This window comes from Chelonia mydas, chromosome 2 (assembly GCF_015237465.2).
Source record: "Chelonia mydas isolate rCheMyd1 chromosome 2, rCheMyd1.pri.v2, whole genome shotgun sequence".
NCBI lineage: Eukaryota > Metazoa > Chordata > Testudines > Cheloniidae > Chelonia > Chelonia mydas.
The window spans coordinates 87,566,460-87,589,318 of NC_057850.1; the positions used below are offsets into that span (position 1 = coordinate 87,566,460).

General features: G+C 40.6%; 1 protein-coding gene and 1 long non-coding RNA gene across 2 annotated transcripts in view; one reads left to right on the forward strand and one right to left on the reverse strand.

Annotated features, from left to right (window-relative positions):
* Positions 1-7,212, forward strand: part of LOC122464501 — a 52,165-nt gene extending 44,953 nt beyond the window's left edge. The window contains exons 4-5 of the long non-coding RNA XR_006288591.1: positions 6,647-6,787; positions 7,137-7,212. This is a non-coding gene — a long non-coding RNA (uncharacterized LOC122464501). The remainder of the gene's footprint in view (positions 1-6,646; positions 6,788-7,136) is intronic.
* The window catches only part of PIEZO2 (piezo type mechanosensitive ion channel component 2), a 432,480-nt gene that overhangs the window by 16,762 nt on the left and 392,859 nt on the right, over positions 1-22,859 (reverse strand). The window contains exons 39-49 of the mRNA XM_037892875.2: positions 21,265-21,654; positions 19,554-19,812; positions 18,797-18,979; positions 17,055-17,307; positions 15,936-16,068; positions 15,309-15,456; positions 14,983-15,197; positions 13,106-13,264; positions 11,076-11,223; positions 2,979-3,167; positions 69-161 (exon numbers count right to left, since the gene is read on the reverse strand). Coding sequence (XP_037748803.1) covers positions 69-161; positions 2,979-3,167; positions 11,076-11,223; positions 13,106-13,264; positions 14,983-15,197; positions 15,309-15,456; positions 15,936-16,068; positions 17,055-17,307; positions 18,797-18,979; positions 19,554-19,812; positions 21,265-21,654 — 2,170 coding nt within the window. The remainder of the gene's footprint in view (positions 1-68; positions 162-2,978; positions 3,168-11,075; positions 11,224-13,105; positions 13,265-14,982; positions 15,198-15,308; positions 15,457-15,935; positions 16,069-17,054; positions 17,308-18,796; positions 18,980-19,553; positions 19,813-21,264; positions 21,655-22,859) is intronic.

Sequence of the window (22,859 nt, forward strand, 5' to 3'; positions counted from 1 at the left end):
CGATCAGAATACACTGGACATATACACACAAATTCTTAAAATGATGAAACACTCCACATTTTACTTACAGTATTACCCGAATATTCTCTTTGAAATGAATTGAACTCAGTTTGATTCAAATCCTTGAGCTGGTTCTGCTGAGCACTCATTGTAAAAATAGGCTGGAAAATAAAAGAACACATCCTTGTCAAATGTATTTCATTTTGTTTCTACATTAAAAATAAAACATTCTGTGAATTTCAGTCTAAGATTATGTCAGTCCTTGGTGCCATAGGGAGAGATTCTGAGGGATGGAGAAAAAGGTCACACATGAGATCCAAAAACTTCCAGAACTGAAGCTCTGAATTTCTTGTCAAATTTTCTTAAATGGTCCAATTTTGGGGAAAACAAACTACCCCTAAATCAAAACATTTCACCAAGTTTTGTTCCAAAATGATCCTAATGTTAAGGAATCCCATCCAGAAATGTGTGGAAATTCCATCATTTGAAATTTCTTTCAGGAAAACATCTATTTGCATTGGTCGGAGCAAACATGAATGAGAGAACAAATGGAGACTATTCTGTATATGCTATCGCACTTCTGAAAGCTGTCATTTTAGATTTACTCCTTCAGAGAAGTGAATTCCTGTGGCTGTTTGTGAATGTCCCAAGTTAATATTCACTTTGGAAATCTTTTGTGTTCATTTTTGTAAATGCTCTACAGCATATTTTAATCTGGAAATAACATTTTTTTAAAATTTCACAAAGGGCCATGAGACTCGCTCCTAAGAAAGGCAAAGTGAAAATGGCCTCTCTGATCATTCCTCTCCCCCATAACCCCTTTCCTGGGAAATGCATGTAAAATTTTAGTGCTTAAGGTACTTAGGAGTCTATGTCCCATTTTCAAAGGTGATTCAGACCCAGATTTTTAAAGATATTTAGGCATTGATTTGCTTAGCATTGCAATACCTCACTGATTTAGTAGCCGGGGGAAAAAGGGGGACAGGTTTGAAAAGGTATTTAGGCACCTAACTCCCACTGATTTCAATGGGAATTAGGTGCCTTAATTTCTTTAAAAATCTGTCTCCAAATCTCATTTTCAAAAGTGACCAAGGCACTCAGGTTTCTAAGTCCCAGTGACTTTCAGTGAGATAAATGAAGGCATCCCTACAAACTACATTGCTTGCTGGGCTCTTTCAAAATCTGATTGGACCCCGAAATTGGCCAGCTAGTACAAAAGTGGGCCCCAGTGAAAGAGATGAGATAAATATGGAATGATCACCCAAATATCTGACTCAGGTTTGTTTACATTCTTTTCATTTTCCAGATTGCACCAACACTTGACAGAGACTTAGGGCTTGGCTACACTTGCGAGTTAGAGTGCATTAAAGCAGTCCCGGGCGCCCTAGCTCACTACCCGTCCACACTGGCAAGGCACGTAGAGCGCTCTGACTCCACGGCTAGAGCGCTCCTGGTACCCCACCTCGGCGAGTAGATTAATGCTTGTTGCGCCTTGGCTGAAATGCCTGGGCATCAGTGTTAATGAAGTGTTGCATTACTGTGCTCTGATCAGCCTCTGGAAACATCCCATAATCCCCTTAAGTCAAGTGGCCACTTTTCTCATTGTTTTGAACTTGCTGTAGGAATGCAGATAAGCCCTTTGGAAGCTCCGTTTCTGACAGCCGGCTGCTTATCTGCTCCGAGACAAAGCAACCATTACTGTGGAATGCTGTGTGTGAGAGAGAGAGGCGGGGCGGAGGGGGAGTCTGCTGCTGCCGCTGTCTGAACTTACAAGACAGCATGCTGACAGGCTCTCAGCCCCCCCCCCCCACAACCCACTCTCTCTCCCCCCCACAACCCACACAACACACTCCCTGTCACACTCCACCCCACCCCCCAACATTTGAAAAACACGTTGCAGCCACTTGCATGCTGGGATAGCTACCATAATGCATGCTCTCTGTGGCCGTTTCAAGAGCTGCTAATGGGGTCACTCCAGTGTGCTTGTAGCTGTCAGTGTGGACAGACTGCAGCACTTTCCCTACTGCACTCTACGACAGCTGGTTTAACTCAAAGCACTCTACATCTGCAAGTGTAGCCATGCCCTAAATGTTAGACCATGTCTACACTAGCCAGCTTACAGATGGCTCATGCAGCCACTCTATGTCAACAGGAGAGCTCACCTAGTCTGACCTCCTGCATAACTCAGTTGGAACCCTTTCACCTGTAAAGGGTTAAGAAGCTAAGATAACCTCGCTGGCACCTGACCAAAATGATCAATGAGGAGACAAGATACTTTCAAAGCTGGAGTGGGGGGAAACAAAGGGTCCTCTCTGTCTGTGTGATGCTTTTGCTGGGACCAGAGCAGGAATGCAGGTCAGAACTCCTGTAAAAAGTCAGTAAGCAATCTAGTTAGATATGCGTTAAATTCTATTCTGGCTGATAAAATAAGTTGTGCTGAATGGAATGTATATTCCTGTTTTTGTGTCTTTTTGTAACTTAAGGTTTAGCCTAGAGGGATTCTCTATGTTTTGAATCTGATTACCCTGATTACAGAGGTGATTTTTTAACTTTTTCTTTAATTAGAAGAATTCTTTTAAGAACCTGATTGCTTTTTCATTGTTCTTAAGATCCAAGGGTTTGGGTCTGTGTTCACCTACGCAAATTGGTGAGGATTTTTATTAAGCCTTCCCCAGGAAAGGGGGTGTAGGGCTTGGGGGGATTTTGGGGAAAGACGTTTCCAAGTGGGCTCTTTCCCGGTTATATTTTGTTAGATGCTTGGTGGTGGCAGCAATAAAGTCCAGGGACAAAAGGTAAAATAGTTTGTACCTTGGAGAAGTTTTAACCTAAGCTGGTAAAAATAAGCTTAGGGGGTTTTTCATGCAGGTCCCCACATCTGTACCCTAGAGTTCAGAGTGGGGAAGGAACCTTGACAGCTCAATGTAAAGAACAGCACAAAGACATATAGGGCAATAATTGACTTTTCTTCTGTCATTTACCTGATAACCTCCGAGGGTTATTGTGATTGATACATCAAGAGGCCTGTTGGTGACGCCTGCAACAGATTTGACTAAAGACATGAAGAGCAGAGGGAACCAGACAATACAAATCAGCAAGACAACAATCATGCCACCCATTCCATACTTCACAACTTTCTTTTTCTTCTGGCCTCTTGGCTGTGGGTATCTCTGCAACAAAAAACAGTCACATGGTAAAGCAAACCATGTGTTCAGCAGTGGGACAGTTTTAATATGAACCCATGTATGAATAAATAATAACCTCTTTCATGGCTCACGACAAAACCTAGTTCAGGACAAGTTTCATGAACATTTTGAGTCAAAATTGGGCTGGGATTTGACTGAAACTTGGTTGAGTTTCAGGCAAACATGGAGGTAAGTTTCAAGTGAACCGGGGTCATTTTAGGGCTTGGGGTGAAAACCTTGCAAAACTCTGTGGGGTTCAGCATGTTCCCAATCCCAAATGAGATAACAATGGAGAGGTTCATTTGAACTTTCTTCTCAAACAGAAGGCATGAAACCGTATGAACCAAAACTAAAAAAAACCTGAAGGTCTGCTCAATTCTTTGCCAATTGAAGCCATCAACTTTCACCAAGCTGTGCTTCAAACACTGTTTTATCTCAGATCCCTTTTAGACAGAATTGAAACTTTTAGATCCTGAAAACATTGTAATTTTTCTTGCAGAGAAAGGTTGTATTTATTTTTCAGCAATAGACATATAAATGTCAGTCTTACACTGCACTAACTCCCCATACACTTCAGATATATTCAAAACTGTCCTCCTTGTTCTTAAACTCTCCGTGGGCTTGCCCCAGAGTGCTTCTCAGCCCACATCCCTTGTCTCTGATCCCCAATCCTGCTCCTTAATTTTGCCTAGCACCAGGATCTTTGCTCTCCCTTTCCACAATATGTCCACTATTGGAGTGAGAGCCTTCTCTTCTGCAGCTCCTGGGGTCTAGAACAACCTTCTTGCATCTCTTCTTCTCTTTTCCCATCACATCAGAAAACAAATCTTCCCTCCCCTGCCCCCCCCCCTGGCTATGATTCCTCTCCCCCTCTGTTACTGACCTCATGACTGAATGCTTTAATGGATTCACCAGCACGTACAATGTCTTTGCATCACTGTGATTTATTCTGCCTGCTCTCTTATAGGATTTAACTCTGTACAGAGACTAGGTGGGTGAGGTAATAGCTTTTATTGGACCAACTTCTGTTGGTGAGAGGGACAAGCTTTCGCACAGAGCTCTTCTTCATGTCTGGGAAAGGCAGAGTGTCCCAGCTAAATAGAAGGTGGAACAGATTTTTTAGCATAACTAGTTAACACATAGTCTAACCATTCAAGGTGAAGTTGCCAGTTAACACCTCTGCAGTCACAGGACAAAAAAGAGGGGCTAGTGGGTTACAGATTGTCCTGGGACCAACACAGCAAACATTAACTCTGTACAGCATTTTGAAATAAAATGTGTATGAAAGATGGCATATACAAAATAAAGTTGCATTGCACGCATACACTTGCCAGAAATCTGGCTTTCAGGAAATTGTTCTTGCTTTACAACATGAATCCATAAAGCCCTAAGAGAATATTACATTTGTAATACAACTCTATATTTAAAACAAATCAGTTACATTTTAAAAGTATTGTGTCAAACCATTTGTCTCACACTACAAGACACTGTTTTCATTAATATCATATTGAGCTCTCAAGGGACATATCATTTATCTGTAGAAGGTTATTTCAGGCACCTTTAATGCTATTACAAAGCAGCTCAGAGAGTTAGTAATAGCCAAGTTACTCAGGAATACCACTCAGAGACGTACCTTGAACTACTCTCAGTTATCATCAGTTATTTTGTTTTTAACATACAGATTTTTGAGATATGCAAAATCCATCAGCAAGTGTGGCAATGTGTGTCATTGGCACACACATCATGACTTAGACTTGGAAACTTATATATTCTAGAATTATTCCATAGCACAGTATAGAATGTTCCTATTATAGAAAAAAAAACACATAGAGCACGTAGATTACTCCCTGTATCTTTCCCTATTAATTTCTGAAATGTGTGATGTGATGCAATTCAATTCATGACAGGAATGTAAACAACTAAATGCCAGGTATGTGTGGATATCCGGTTAATTTACTTCTAACTAAGTGACACACCTTGAAATCAAGTAGGTAGGATTAAGAGGTAGGATTATAATAAAACTAGAAATATGTCAGTAAACACTCAAATATAAGGCCATTTTATTATTTTCTGAATGGTTGGGTTATTTCCTATTCCTAAAACAACACTTAATTTCTTTTTAAAATTGGCAAAACAACCAAGCATCTGGATGCTGTTTTTTACAAAGGTAACACTGAATCCAGGATCCCCGATTTTTATTCGAACTGAATCTTAACTCATTTAAACTGTCTGAGTCTAATGTTTTAAAAATTGACAAAAGAAAGACAAAGAAAGGCTACATCAAAGAGGTGGAAACAAATAAAAAGGTAAAAATAGGGGAATAGTGCAGAAAGGAGAACGAAGGACAAACTAGGAACAGGAAGGAAGCAGGAGAGGAATTCTTTGGACCTCCATTGTGGTCTAGGCGGAGGTGGGGGCTATGTATTCTCATCTGCACTCACCTCTGTTACAAGCTGCCAAGGTTGTTCTACTCCTGGCTACTCAACAAGGCCTTGTCCACACTAGAAAGTTAGGTCAACGTAAGGCACCTTGCGTGGATGTATTTGTGCACTTGTCTACACTCAAATTTGTCTCCCGCACACATAAGCATGCTGTTAAGGGATGCAATAAAACCACCTGCCGAAATAGCATTGAACCATGGTTGACCTACAGAAGTCAACACAGTGGGAGTGTAGACACTGTGACCTATTTGTCTCACACTGCAGAACCATTTGTCTCACACTACAGGACATTGTTATACCCTAACAGTCCTCCAGCAACTGTGCCAAAATGCCCCACAGTGACTGCTCTGGCCACAATTGTGAACTCCACTGCTCAGGGATCAGAGACCAGAACCCCTTTAAAACATCTTGCATATTTTTCAGACGCCTGTCCCTGATTGTCCAGGTTGACAAGCACACACAGCATCTCTCCCTTGTGGTGTGCAACTGCCCAACCGACCATGCCAGCTCCACACACTAGATGTGCTCCTGCCTAGAGCAGAGAAAAGATACTGGGTCTCCTGGGCCTGTGAGGAGAAGAGGCTGTGTTGGCACCGCCAGGGACCAGTCATAGCAATGTGGACATCTGTGAAAAGACTGCACAGGGGATGCAGACAAAGGGGTATGACAGGAATCAGCCTCTGTGCTGCATGGAAGCAAAGGAACTGAAGCAGGCGTAGCAGAGGCCAACAACTGATCTGGGACTGAGCTGCAGACCTGCTGCTTTTCTACCAAGCTGCATGCCGTACTTGGTGGAGACTCCACCAGCACCCTGCAAACCACTAGGGATACCCCCAAGGCGCTAGAGACCCCTGCTGTGAGCATCCAGGAGGAGGAAGGAGTGGAGGAGGAGGAGGAGGAGACCTGCTTTGAGGTGGGGTGGGGGTTTGTTTATGTACATAGGGCTGTCCCTTGTATCATCTTGAGAGATCTTGAATAAACTTTCACGGAGATACTCTGCAATCTTCTCTTGAAGGTTTCTAGGAATGGCAGCCTAATTTCTACCATGACACTCTGGGATGAGTACGCAATGGCACCAGCTGAAAACAGACCAGCAGCATATGGACCTGGGCAACTTCAGGATGCCAGCAGCAGCTGTACTCTGTGCCTTTGTTACCCTCAGGAGTAAGTTATCAGAAAAAAATCACCACCGCCTTGGAAAATAATGCCAATATACAGTGCCATTGCCTTATAGTCATACCCATGGAAACAGGCACTGAAATGTTATTGTTTCATGCAAGCAAAAATCTTAATGCCTTCCTCCTTTCCCCCCACACTTGCCCTTGGTGGGCCATGCTCACCATGGCTGAGGATGGAGAGTGGCTCTGTGCAGAAGCACTCCAAAAATGAATTGCCAATAAATATGCCTGGTTAAAAAGTTTTAAGGGAATAAGGGAAGGGAGTTTTGAAACTTAACTTTCACTTTCCATTGTGGCTGTAAATCCAATTATACATGCATCTATTTTATCTGCAGCTGCTGCTCTTGTGGCCTGAAGGGGTGCCACCCACAGAACACCTGACCATGAGGAGGAGAAAGAATAGGAGGAGGGAGGATATGTTCAACGAGACCCTGCAAGCCAGTGCTGCATTGGACTGCAAACAAAGGGCCTGGTGGATCAACATGGCAGACCGCCTGGAATGGCACAGAGAGGACAGCAGAAAATGGAGAAAAACCCAGGAATCTCAGCAGCAGCAGAAGAAGGAGATGCACCTGGACATTGTGGGGCTTCTCAGGCTGAGATACTGCAGACCCTAGTTGACCTACATGTCCAATAATCACAGACTCGCCACCCTTTGCAGTCCCTAGACAACTCCATGGCTGCAACTCCCTACACCCCTATCATAAATATAAAGGGAAGGGTAAAGACCTTTAAAATCTCTCCTGGCCAGAGGAAAAACCCTTTCACCTGTAAAGGGTTAAGAAGCTAGGATAACCTTGCTGGCACCTGACCAAAATGACCAATGAGGAGACAAGATACTTTCAAAGCTGGAGCGGGGGAGAAACAAAGGTTGTCTCTGTTCTCTCTGTTGTTTTTGCCCAGACCAGAGCAGGAATGCAGGTTAGAACTCCTGTAAAGGGCTAATAAGCAATCTAGTTAGATATGCATTAGATTCTGTTTTGTTTAAATGGCTGATAAAATAAGTTGTGCTGAATGGAACGTATATTCCTGTTTTTGTGTCTTTTTGTAACTTAAGGTTTTGTCTAGAGGGATTCTCTTATGTTTTGAATCTGATTACCCTGTAAGGTATTTACCATCCTGATTTTACAGAGGTGACTCTTTTACTTTTTCTTCAATTAAAATTCTTCTTTTAAGAACCTGATTGCTTTTTCATTGTTCTTAAGATCCAAGGGTTTGGGTCTGTGTTCACTTATGCAAATTGGTGAGGATTTTTATCAAGCCCTCCCCAGGAAAGGGGGTGTAGGGTTTGGGGAGGATTTTGGGGGGAAAGACGTTTCTAAGTGGGCTCTTTCCCTGTTATATATTTGTTAGACGCTTGGTGGTGGCAGCAATAAAGTCCAGGGACAAAAGGTAAAATAGTTTGTACCTTTGGGAAGTTTTAACCTAAGCTGGTAAAAATAAGCTTAAGGGGTTTTCATGCAGGTCCCCACATCTGTACCCTAGAGTTCAGAGTGGGGAAGGAACCTTGACAACCCCACAACATTCTGCATGGCACCAGAGGCCGCATCCCTACGCCTACCACTCCATGGTTACGGACAGTAAGGACAACCACAGCTTCACATATGCTTACCTGTGAGAGGCACAGTTGGTGTATGGATAGCCAGAATGGACTTCACTTGTGGACTAAAGTGGACAGAAATGTTTGCTGCCTTCCTAAATTTAAATTTCTGTTCTGTTATTTTATGTTAGAAGTTTGTATTGTATTGTACTTTTTTATTTGCAAGTTTTTCCCCACCGCTTTTGTTGGTCAGTAAAATTCTGTTTCTTGAAAATAAACCTTTATTAGTTCAATATACATAGTGCAGTGAGTATAGCAGCACTCCAAGCACCCAGTACCATAGGACTCAGAGATTCAACAAAACACCCAGTTGTATGTGTAAATGTGCAGCAAGCACCACCCAATTCATAGCTTCAGTGAAAAACAGTAACAATTATAAATGCACATCAAAGTCAGAATAATTCATACAGTCATTAAGAGAACAAAGTGTTACATATACTAATGTACACCAACCACTACACACAATTCCTAACAGCTCACAAACGTTCAGGGCCAGAATGAAGTGGTTTTCAACATGTGGTCTGAGGATGCGGACTTCTGGGGGTCCGCAGACTATGTCTAAGATTTCCAAAGGAGTCTGCACCTGCATTTGAAACTTTTTAAGGGCCAGCAAATGAAAGAAGATTGAAGACCACTGGCATGGCACATTAATGTAGCTGACTGTTAAACTGCTCTTTCAAAGTCTCTTGCAACCACATAGTTCCACATTGGGCTCTCCTAATAGCCCTGTGTCAGCCACTTTACCTCAGCCCTCTACCCCATGGCAAATTTTCATTCTTTGCCTCACAGATATTATGCAGGACACAGAAGGCAGTTATAACCATTGGGGTATTTTTCTTGCTGATATCCAATCTTGTGAGTAAACACCGCCAGCATCCCTTCAGTCTATCAAAAGCATATTCGACAGTCGTTCTGGACTTGCCGACCTGGTAGTTGAATCTTTTCTTGGTGCTGTCAAGGTGGCTAGTGTACATCTTCATGAGCCAGGAAAGCAAGGCATAGACTGGGTCCCCCAGGATCAACAATTGGCATTTCAATATCGCCCAGGGTACTCTGCTGATCAAAAAAGAATGTCCCTGCTTGCAGCTTTCTGAACAGCCCTGTGTTCTTAAAGATGTGAGCATCATGCACCTTCCTTGACCAGCCCATATTGATATCGGTGAAGCATCACTGGTGATCCAGCAACGCTTGCATAACCACAGAAAACCAGAAAAGCAGCCCTTTCTGTTGATGTTCTGTGTGTCAATGTGGGCTGATGCAAAAACAGGGATATGTGTGCTGTCTATCGCCCAACTGCAGTTTGGGAACCTCTGTGCTGCAGATCCATCCACTATGTTCTGCACATTGCCAGGAGTCACACTCCTGAGTGGAGGAGATGACTAGGCTGTACACACTTGCACGACAAAAAACTCCACTGTGGATTTCCCACTGACCCATACCAATCTGGGGTTGAAGAGCAAGTGGCCATCACACTCTGGAAGCTTGCAACTCTCAGTGCACCTTTTATTCTGGTGTCTCTGCGTTGGAGGGCCAGGATGAGCTCAGCACACAGACTCAGGAATTTGGCCTTTCTTATCCAAAAGTTCTGCGGTCACGGATTGTCAACCCAAGCCTGCATGATGATGCAGTCCTATGGGTCAGTGCTTGTTTCTCAAGCTCAGAAGCAGTGCTCCACCACCTGCAACTGCATGAATACCACCAGCAACCTTGAATTTTTTTTTGCTATCTCCCTTAGCAAACTGTCCTCAAAAATATTTATGTCCCCAACTGTTGAAGTTCTTCCTGTGACTCTGATAATAATTGACAATCATGTATCCTGTATTTGCAACATTCATGAGAATAGCACAGAGCTATTTGGGCTCCATGCTTCTGTCAGAGATGGCAGACACCAAACAGTGCCATGCAGGTTTGTAGGATTTTAAAAGAGGGAGCAAAAATTATGGGATATGAATGGCACTAAGGGACAAAGAAAGTTGCATGCTGGGAACTTGACCCCTAGCTCCTAGAGATCCCTGGGCAAATTATTTCTATCCCACAATACATTGTGAAAACTTCCCAGAAGGCATTGCACCAGACACTGGTACATAGCACACTGAGATACTTACCTGTGGTGCACCACTGTTTGAACTGACACAAATATCCCCGGTGAGTATGCACAGTGCTAATGCAAGCAGCCAAGTATGCATGTGTTTGAATGATACACTAACTGCGGTGGCTGTATTCCAACATAATTTGTAGTGTAGAGAGGGCCCCAGTTGTTTGGCTATTCCTCCACCAACTCTGGACAACCTGAGTTCATTTGCTTACCTTGTCTTATTCTTAAATCCACCCCCGAAATCTAGGTCTACAACTGAGTATCTATGTTGGCAGACACAAATTACCATGATTTTACATAGAACTTGTATGAATGAAAGGAAAATTAGTTAGGCACAAACGAGAAGTTAGATGCCGGAAAGCCATTCAAATTTTCATCTGCAGCAATTGCACACAGACACAGGCACATAATTGGATGAACATTTTTGCACATGAACCTTAGGCCTCTCTGATAGAAATCTGGCCTTCTGATATATTTTTTTAAATTTAGGAACTCATGAATTGGCAGCTTTTCTTCATTATTGCCACAATTAACTTTGGGTGTAAAAAAAGGTTTAAATCAGTTGCATAGCTTTCTTACCTTTTCAGACTCTCGCCAACATTTCAAGATAAATATATGAGCATAAATATCCTCAACGCAGATCCAGCTGGAAAGGCTCAGAGTGGTATCAGTCCAAACCCAGTCCATTACTGCTCTCAACTCCGTCAAAAATGGAACCAGACGGAATCTAAAAGGAGAGACAGTATAGTAGATGAACTATCTTACTGGGCGGTAGTGAGGTATAGCATTGTATCTAATTAAGGAACACAGATAATTTTTAGTGAGTCCTATCATTACACCATGTGTGGGAAAATTACACAAATGTTAAATATCAAAAAGCTTAATGGAGGGGTTCAGAATTGAAAATAGAAAACATGAATGTGAAAACAATTGCACTTAGTCATTTTCTGGGGTTGCTTGGGTATTACTGATGTTCACCATATTTTAATAACCCCGTAGAAAAGTCAAACATGCACTTATGTCACTTGTAATCAATAATCATGGGTGTGATGACAGCATCACAGGTGCAACTTTATGGGATAGATTCTCTCTTGGGCCAAAGCCCCTTCTTCCCTTCTGCCATAGCTCCTAAACTGGGAGGGGAAGGCAGAGACGGATATAAGAACCGATTGCATTTCACTTGGAAGGGAATTTTCTGCTGGTCATTTGCTTTGTGGTGCTTTTGCACTACCAGATTGGTGCAAGGGCTAAAACTGTGTAGAGAAGTCTGGCCTAATGACTTTACTGTAGGATCAACAGGAGAAGCTGGGCTGTGAGTACGCAAAGTAGCTTTTGCGCAACTTGAATAGTTTCTGAGGTTCAGATATTGTTTGGTTACCTTTTGCAAATATTTTAATTAAACTGACTTATTTAATATTTATCCACCTTTCCACTTTCTTCTTCCTAGTGCCAATCAAACCAGAAACACTGTTATAGTGTGAGGAAAGCTATTTCTGTGATTTTTCTAGCTGGACTGTAACCAGTACATACTAAAAATCTTGGAATAAAGCCTGGATTATTAGAACAAAGGGATTGTGATAAATTTGATTATGGTATGAACTGTTAGCTGGCAAGCACAGAACCCCAAAACTTTTCAGACTCACAGTCAGTAGTAATTAGCAGTAATGGTAAACAAAATATGAGAGACAACTATAATGTGAATGATTTAGGCAAGTTTAAATTTGAATTGCTCCAACATGAAAGTCCCTCTTTAATATGCTGAAGAGTGTGTATGTAGTCTTAAAATGTTATGATTCATCTCACCACACTTTTGACATTTAAAAAAATTATCACTTGTTTGACAGGGAAATCACGCGTGGCTCATGTTATAGCTATTTCATAGTATATATGTGATGGCAATATTTATGCACTGCGTTTAGAGTATCGTACTTTTATTTTCTTACCTGCATTCTGCCCACTGAGCCATCTCTCCAAGGGTAACTACTAATATTCCATATCCCTGAGCAACTTGAGAGACACTATTTTTTTTAAAAAAAGATCCTTTCTACTACAACAAATATTTCCTTAACCCTCCCATGTGTTATTTCCCACTCAAGACTCTTGGTGTTGGGTGCGACTCCAGTGACAGGTTTAAAGTCAAATATCTTGTTACTTTGCAGAGTTAGAAAGAGCATTTTAAACTTGGAAAAGTGGAGGGTCCAAACTTTCCAATAGGACACACAGCACTTGTTTCTGGACCTGGAAGATCCAGGGACATAGGACACTACAGTGATTTTTATGTAAACTATGTAAGGTAATTGTTAGAATTCTAAAAATGGATTAATTACATTTTTTCTCTCCCTTAGAGGTCTGTATAATTGGGCTCATGACAAGGAAGGCTTATAGATTTAAAGAACAGATAACATTTCTAAAATAGCTTTTGTCTTTAATTATGTGCAGCATATACTGTGGTGGTATGATATGATATGATATGCAATAAAGGTTTTATTAGCACTCATTTGCAATGACCTGCAGAACTAAGTCATGAATAATGAGGCCTTCTGAGTGACAATTAAACCTTCATACTACATATATACAAGGGTGGCTGAGAGAGCGTGGGATACACTTACCCTTGAAATAAGAAGAGGTTTACATAGTTGTAACTTTTGGTGAGGAAGTTGCCAAGAACACGGGTTGGGTAACCACAACGTATCTGATATGCTGATAACCCAAAATAAACACATTTCACAAAATACCAGAGCTGGGCAACTGTGTTTTGGCTAAATTTCCTGCAATTAAAAGGAGAGATAAAAAATTGATGAGTTTTATATCTATGTTCTACAGAATTAATCCAATATGCTCTGCACATCTCTCAGCTCCTCATTTATGAAAACCTGCAATCAATCCTTGGTTTCAGGTCCCCCTGTGGCTGTCACCCAGCTCTAGAGAAAAACTACAACTGAAAGTGTAGATATTTAATAACAAAAATCTATAGAATTGGGCTAAATCCTGACTCATGTTTGCAGGGCTGTAAGCAACACAGTAGCACTGTACAACTGTTTCACCTGCTGTTCATTGCGCTGAATCTCCCAGTGGCAGACTCACTGTGCTCATGGAGAGGCCCCACATCCATTCCTTGAGCAGCTTGACATGAAGCTGCAGCAGGATGGATGGGGTACACATGCAAATGTATTACTCACCCTTCGACAAGCAACACTGTGGATTTCTGGTCTTGCCTCTCTCCCAAAAGAGCCTGCAAGTATTACTGTACCTCTAGTGATGATAAGGGTCAGAGATGGGGGACCAGGGTCCCTGGAATGTGTGAGAAAGTCACTGATGGTTGGGATGCATCTCCGTTTCTCAATGACCAGGGATGCTGATTTAGACCACGTAAACTGGGAAGGAGCTATTTATGTGGGCATCTCAGAAGTGGAGTGGTCCCTAGCATGATTACAGCTCAGCAGCATGCTGTGAACTCCTCACCAAGGACAGTGTTTGGGGAGCAAGATATGAGCCAATGTTTTCAATGAGTTGTTTTGGAAAACTATTCTAGATAAGGAACTTTCATGGGTTTATAGAAATCAGTTTGATTTAAATTGACCCTGACAGGTTTCAAATGCAAATCCAAGATTAAGATTAGGAGATACATATTTCTTAAAGGCAGGGTAAAGATCAAGAGGGATTTTGTTGCCTTTTCTTTTAAACAATAAATTAAACTGACAATCCCAAACTTCATTTTTCTCTCCCTTTTCAATGCTCAGTAACTTTTGAGGTAGGAGGTCATTGGGAGAACAGCAGTTTTATTCAAGCATAGCTGTAATTACTATTGCACTTGGAAAAATATAATAAATACATTCAACGACTATTTTTAAGTGCAAAGGAGAGTCTTTTTGTCTTTTCTAATTAGTTTGTATTCTTCACATGCAATAAACCATTTTTCCCCCTCAGTAAACTATTCTATCACTATTTGCAAGGTACAATGCAATTCTCTTGGAATTTTAAGTTTGCACTTTTTCATTAGTTGCTGGGACAAATTATGACCTAATACTCAATAGCTGTATGATAGCTATAAAAAGGCGGTGTATTTAATGTTGAGGGGGGTGGAAAATAGAGCTATTACAGGAAACAGGAGGTTGTTAGGAAGCATTCATTAAAGCAGGGATGGCCCAAGAGTTTGCATTATGTCAGTTCTGACTACCTTAAACTCAACTTTGAATGTAGTACTTTGTGTCCAGATCTTCATGATACATTAACTACAAAATTATCGCCCTAAAGGCGGTTCTAATTCAGTATGGTTTTATATAGTTCAGTCTTTCCCCATTCAAGCAGTTCCATATTTGCAGCACTAATTATTCTGAAAAGGTACTTAAACAATCCATTGGTAATGAGATCAAGAAGAAACCTGTTTGTGATTCAGTCTTTAGCTGTAATTCACTCAAATTAAATTAGGAATAAACTTGAAAAATGATGTTATTCAACTCTTATGCTTTATTTTTAATGGATTTACCTTTCAGTTACTCCAGGCAAGATAAAGAACATCCAAAAGTGTATCCCAAAAACAAGAATGACCTGGAAGATGACTTTTCCCATGACAGTCTTTCTGAGGTACAGTGCTCGGTCTACCACCATGGTCCCAAACTGAATGAGCACCATCACCAAGAATGCCTCTGGTACCTGGTCCTCTGATAATGAAGAGGTGATATCTGCTGCCGCAGAATGTTTCTGGGAAGGAAAACATCACTATAACTTTGGGATAACAAATTCTACATGGTATTTCACAATTGGGCGAAGAGTCTGAAAGAGGATTTACAGAACAAGCCTCTCATAACATACCCCAAAAGCCCAAAACCCAAACACAATGATGATGAAGTCCACAGTATCTGCGAGGAACATCAGCACATAAACATCAGTCACAGCACTGTATTCCGGGTGAATGAGATTGTAGAAAAACTGTCTGATGGGCACATATATTTGAAGAGTCCTGAAACAACATACACCACAATCTGATTTAAGACAAGTTCCTTGAACTCAAGTTCCTAAGCTTACAAAAGGAAGGGACTGATATTATTAATTTGCTTAATCATACACTTCACTTTTGGGGTTCACGGTGTTTTACAGAAGCCAATTATTACCTGTTGTGTTGGCCATTTTTGTAATGTTCTGCAAACACCTGCCCACTAGGAAATTCACTTAGTCCACCAACTCATTCACAAAGGACAACAATTAGCCTTCAAATGGACTTTGACAGCCACTGTTGTTTTGTTTATATGTGAATTGGTGACCAAGAGTGAAAGATTCTGTATTCTATCACCAATCTACTGAATCATCCAGTCCCCTGATAAATTTATACATTTATAACTTATTTTTACTAAGAGTAGCATATTTTTAGTTACTTAAAAAGTTATTTCACTGTAATTTCCCCTATCCACCTCTCCAATCCCCTAGAGAAAATTTGCTCACTTTTTAATCGTAAATGCCTTTGCTTTGATCATTTGTTCTCGAAACTTTTCCATAAGAAGCTCTTTTCTAGATTTTTGCTTGATGCTTAATACACTGCTTCCTTTCTGACTGCTGTTTCGTGTACTGGTGCTCCCTGGAAGTGAGGATGGGAGGAAGAAAACAAGAAAGAAGGCATCCAATTAAAATCAAAGTTTAGATAAAAATACAGAAGGAATAAAATCACAGAGTATAACCCGTGTAAATAAGTCACACATTTAAGAAGTTTTTAAATGAAGCCAGGCACCTTTTTTTAATATAGACATATATAGTAAAGTCTGGACTGTTTGACACAGACTTGACAACTGGCTGAATCAAACCTTGACTTAATATGGCTATAAAGAGTTGGTACCAAAACTGATGTGACTGGCCTGCTTCAGTTGCCAGGGTGTGTGTATATATAGAGAGATTGATAGATTTGTCATATTGATTTGGATATCTATAATCTAATATCTATCTATCTATCTATATCTCTTTCCAAACTATATATATATATATATATGGTGTGTGTATATATAGAGAGATTGATAGATTTGTCATATTGATTTGGATATCTATAATCTAATATCTATCTATCTATCTACCTATCTATCTATATCTCTCTCTCCAAACTATAGTAAAGTCTTCCTCTTCAGGAGATAGGGAAGGTGATCTGTCACAATATCACAAAATCAATACTTTCCTCACTGCAGGTACCATATGACCTCAGATGGTAACAAAAAGAAGTTCACTATGAACTCCTGCTAACTAGAGATGGTGCTGAGCCATAAAGTTTGGATCTGGACCTTCCCAAAGATTTGGAATGTTCAGTGCCAGCAAATTATAGAGAAAGCACTGGCTGTAGTGCTTGGATCTGGATCTGAACTTCATCAAAGTTGAGGGTGTTCACTTCTGGGTGTTGGGTTGGGCCCATCTCTATAAGTATCCGGGATTTTGATTCGCATATTTCCCGGTCTCAAAAAGCAGCCGTTGTGTTAAATATTTTCTGAGCTCTCCACAGACATACATCAAAGGTCTCAACAGAATCATCTAATCAGAACTGAGCTACTGGTTTTCAAGGCCCAGTAGCGCTGTGACACATACCTCTCTTTGACCTGTGTGAGGACAAACTGGATCTGTGTGAAAGTTGTGACCCGCTGCTGGAACTTTTCCTCCTGACGGCAGTCTGCTGTTCTGGGAAGTGGACATGTATGGATTCTACAGAAGCCGCAAGGTTCACTGACTTTAAAGAGTCAGCAGAATCTCTCCTGCCTGCTGTCAGTGAGAGCTCATCGCCATATTCCTCTTTACTACTGCAGCTTTCACCTTCATCATCTTCATCCCATAACCCATGGCACTAGTGGAGAAAGGAGGAAAAGCGTGTCGCTCTTGTACTTCAGTTAGGGTGATATTTATTGTGCTGCAAAACAGACTATATAATTACGAGCATCTTCTGTCTCTCTATTCTGATATTTATAAGGCTCAGATCCCTTTTTTAATTTGAAGTCATCAAAGTTTGTTTGACTAAAGGGATATAATAAATATCTGAAAGTTACACAGCAATCAGTATGTGTTCTGGGACGCTAACAAGGCAAAGGAAGTGCCTACTTAATGTCCATTTTAGAATAAATCTAGTTAGAGATATTATTATATTTGTGTTGTAGTAGGTGCCAGTTTTAAATTCTGCAACAATATTATGTGTAGGGCAGTACTTTCCTTAGGTTTTTGGGGAAAAATTATGAATGAGCCACAGCCATAAAATCAGGGATTTCATCAAAATATACCCCTTCCATGATTTTTTCCTTGGTTCATTTCAACCGTACACCTCAATTCTCCCCTCCGCTTTCATCCCATTTCCAGAAAGAAAAAAAAGAAAAAGATCAATTGTCCATCCACACAAATGTCATTAAAGTATTTCAGTATGAAAGAAAACAATACTGCCTAAGCAGCCCCAAAAGACATGTGTTGAAGGCAAATCTCAGGTGTCATATCTATTGTTCACATATAAGAGTTTTAGTTGCTTGGTGTTGGACAATTAAGATTTGACTGTATTGATAATTCGAAAAATTCTTAAGGACGAATAAATGTTTCACTCATTGATATGGACACACCAAACATAAGAAATGGCCACTTTGCCTACCTTTGGGGACACACTATCTGCAAAGTCAGCAATGAGATCAGTATTTTTTTGTTGAGATGTCTTCAGGCTTTTAATGAGTTTCAAACATTTCCTTAGAAAATGGAGTCAACACAATTTAAATGGCAAAAACATTTTAAAATAAAGACAGGTTTCAGAGTAGCAGCCGTGTTAGTCTGTATCCGCAAAAAGAAAAGGAGTACTTGTGACACCTTAGAGACTAACAAATTTATTTGAGCATAAGCTTTCTTGAGCTACAGCTCACTTCATCGGATGCGCATGCGATGAAATGAGCTGTAGCTCACGAAAGCTTATGCTCAAATAAATTTGTTAGTCTCTAAGGTGCCACAAGTACTCCTTTTCATTTTAAAATAAAGTAACTTAATTAAAAAAGTTAAAGTAATGTTAACTCAACACCTGTAAATAAACCTGTAAAAACGCTGATTAACAAGGGACAGAGAGGGGGAATGGCCCTGCACAGTGGGACCAGAAGGTTTCCACTCTATTCCTTGTTCTGCCACAGCCAAATTGTATGATACTAGGCAAGCCACACAATCTCTCTGTTCTTTAGTTTCCCCGTCTGTACAATGGGCATAGTAATATTTTACCTCACAGGGGTACTGCGAAGACAAATTCATTGTGCTGAGTCGTAATAGGAATGACTATAAAAATTAAATAAAATAAAGACATGGCTTTTATCTCAGTTTACCTTTAAAATGGATCGATGGAAGAACAAAGCAAGGAGCTGAACAAGGTCATAGTGCACATAACCCTCTTTCTTTTCAATACCAATAATATTGGGCGGATGGTAAGGTTTATCTTTGGTGTAATCCACATGTTTATTCCAGGGAAAGAAGCCAAACTGGAAGAAGTACTTGATAACAATGGTCACCTGTACGGAAACATAATGTATCAAGAACAATTATCCAAACACCATTCAACTGACAGACAAGTAACCTCATGTCAGCAACATGAAATACCATGTGACTATTTCATGGTTTTTTTTAAATTAGATTAATTAGTGCATTTATTGTTCTGTGAAACTAATTATGTTTTCATACATTCCAATTAGAGGGGTCGCCATGAAAAGATCAGTGTTTACCAACAGGTGCTACCCAGTGGCATTTGAGATACTGCAGTTATTTTCCTATAAATACAAGAAATAGTAACTGCAGTATCTTGGATACCACTAGATGGTAGCTATTAGTAGATGTTGTCTTTTTAAAACTAGAAGGAGGTCAGCCAAGTGCAACACAGAAAAGTCAAACAATCACCTCTCACACCAATGCCCAAGGATGTTATTTTTAGTATATATTTGTATTATAATGCCCAAAGGAGAGATGTACAAGCACAGAAAAGAGACAATTCCTGCCCTGAGCGGCTTATTATTCACTTTTATTCGCAAAAAAGCATGTTATCTGTTCCCAATGTGTTTGACAAATAAGGATGTAGGAGTAATGGCATACCTCAGTGTAGACAATGGCTGTCATCCAGAAGCGTTTGCTCGGCCTGGGGACAGACAGCATGGCCCAAAGGAATATAAGGATGGGAAGCACAAGGGTAATCATGGAGGCAGAGATCATGTGATTAAGGATAATCACAAAATAACACACCATTTCTGACCGGGCCACCAGTGTATTATACAGGGCATAAACGAGAAGCAATAGTCGAGGCTGACCACTGTAGAATTTCTCTGATTCCTCCAGCTCTTCATCACGAAACATCCTGTGAGAAGAAGAGTTCTATGAATGACATCAATATGAAATTCACGAGAGCTGATTTTTATTATTACTGTTTTCTCCTTTATAATGGTTCCAGATTCTGTTGGAAAATCTGTAAACATGAACAGAATTTGGTATTCTAAACAAATATATGTAACATAGCCTGATGCTAAATACATTCATGTAACATTAAACTCCAGCGACAATTTACAGTAAACCATTTGGAAGTGCTAGTTTGGTATTTAATACATGAAAACAATCAGCTTGCCGATAAACACCTAATCACTGCACCTCATCTGCAAATCATGTTCTGGCAGTGAGACATTGGATCCAGTTCTGATCTACTTATACCAGGAATCAGGAATAACTCCATTAAAAGTCAGTACAGTTACACTGGTGTGAAATTAGTGTAAGTGAGATCAGAGTGAATGCCATTTTTATTTTAGCCACCAGATGTGCCTTGTCTCCTTTGTCTGTTAGGGTAAACCCGACTGCTAATAAAAAAAACAAGCTGATGTTAAAAACATAATAAAATTGTGACAAGTGTAAAATTATTACATGAACTCACATAGATTTAAATCTCTCTGCTTTTCATGAGTGTCATTTATTTATTATTATTTGTACTACAGTGGCGCCTAGGAGCTCTAGTCATGGGCCAGAACCTCGCTGTACTAGGCACTGCACAATCATAGCATAAAAGAAGAGCTTTTTTGTCTTGTCAACACTTTGAATGTTCCAGCCTTTGGAAAGATTTGGTTGAATACTTGAAAAACAAAGGAACATGGAAGCATAGACGAAAAAGCACTTGATTTGCTCAGGGAGTGTGGTGCCTTTTGGTCTAGTTCTAACTGAGCTGATGGGATCATTTCTGGGATTTGAGATTCTGCCTGGCCCTTATGCAAGTGCACTGTGGTAAAGGAAGGAATAAGGAGACTTTTCACATCTTATGTGGCCTGCATAAGGGCTGGGCAGAATTTCAGTGTCTGCAGGCAGGGGAGAACAGGGAAAGCTCCCTCCTTACTGTCCTTGGGAAGAATGATGTCACAAAGGAAGATGAGAAAGAAGAGCTATTGGCTCCAACTCCCAAGCACTGGTCAGGATAACTTGTTGGCTGCATGGTGGGGAGGGGAGTATGCTGCAGCCCATGAAGGAGTGCAGCATTGCCATTGGATTTCAACTGCAGAAATCCAATGGCAATGGGGGCTATTAACTAAGTGTGTGTTGGGGGAGAAGCATAGATTTTTTTCCATGTAATTTTAGAAGGAAGGACCTTTCCCAAATAAAATTAAAACAATTAGAGAGAAACAGCCCCACCCCAACAATTAAAACCAATTTTTGAGAGAAAAATCCTCACTAATATCAGCAGTAGTTAGACAGAAAACACCTCCTGAAACAGGAATTAAAGTATTTAGGAAAACTTCAAAGACTAAGTTTTTTCTTCTCTAAAGTTTCTTACTTGTTCAGAAGCAGCTCACTGGCAGTCAGGTCGTGTGTCAGTGGAGGGAGGATAGTATCATTTAGCTTGTCAATTTGACTGTCATCTGGGCTCACCATCATGAGATTCTTGCCAGCAGAGTCATCTTGGGAACTGAAGGAAAGATGATCAAAGCTGACAGCTTTGCTGTATGAAGGTGGGATTTCGGCATTGCCATCCGCAGCAGAGTATGATGGCATGTCAGTATCAGGAGTGTACGCAGCTCCTTCTGAATCCAAGCCATAATCATCCACCTCATCTTCTCGTCTTGATGTAGAACCTGCCCCTTCTTCTTCATGCTCCCCTTCTACTTCTTCAATGGTTTCTGTTGTGCCCTGACGAGAATACAGCATGGTGACCTGGGTAGGTTCACTGTCAGGAGGAAGAAAAAGGATTTCTCTCTTAACACAATTACTCGGAAAACTTTGCTAACTCTGTTTTGACATGGAAATATTGGCAAGCCCTCACTCTGCTCCCAAACTTTGAAAATGCACTGCAGTTGGTAGAAGATGCTGTCACCTCTTCCTTACACATAAAAAACACTGATCCATTTGCACGAGGAGTGATTGCATGTTGAGCTTGCAGTGATTCAATACAGTTCCAAACCAAGACAGGACAAATTAATGCTGACAAAGAGGGAAGTTGCACACAATTTTCTTAGAACAAACAAATTCTAAACACAATTAGAGCATATTTCTACATTTGTTTCAAGTGAGCTGGATGATGCTACAGTATAATATAGGAATGCATATATTTAATTGTAAATGTAACATTTCTAACAATCATAGCTTTATCATTTCAAAACTGCAGCTTGCAGGCAAAATTCAATTGGACACACAGAATCCATCCCCTCACGTTTCATGCTATATCTATATAAAAGGATAGGCCAACTGCAAACATGGAGTAATGCCATCCAGAGTAAATAACTGTTTGAGTAGCAGGGTATTATGGTATCTTACCTTCAGTTCACTCTACATTTTTCTTCTTCACTTCTTTGGCTTACCTGCCTCTTTCCTCTTCTTTGTGTACTTCCTCTCTTTTCACATTGTTCTTACTCACTTTTATCTGCTCACCTACCTCTCTGCTTCTCCACCTTGCTTGACAAAGCTCTACTCCGCTTTATGTGTTTTTCATCTCTCCTGACACCATTCTGTGTTTGCTCCTCTCTGCACCAGCTTCTCAGCTGGTGTAAATTGGTGCAGCTCATTGACTTAACTGAGAATCTGGCTATCCCCCTTCAGCTACTTTCCTGTCCTTGCTTTGCTTCTTGCCTTCTTTTGGCTATGCCCCACTCTTCCCCTATTCCTAGGTTCTTCTCTTTCTTCGCTCCCATATGCCCCTCTCCTGTTTGCCCCCATCCCAGCTCCAACAGTCAGATAATAAAAAGGAACAACATGGATTTTACATGCATCACATCCTTTTACAGCTCGCCAAAGAGACAAAGGATTGAAATACTGGCTGGTAATGGCAGAGCTCCCTTTGACTTCACTAGGATTTTACCCAATATATATATAATAAACTTGCTATTGTAAAAGCCAGTTGACAATACTATCTCCTGCCAAAATTCAAAATAGATT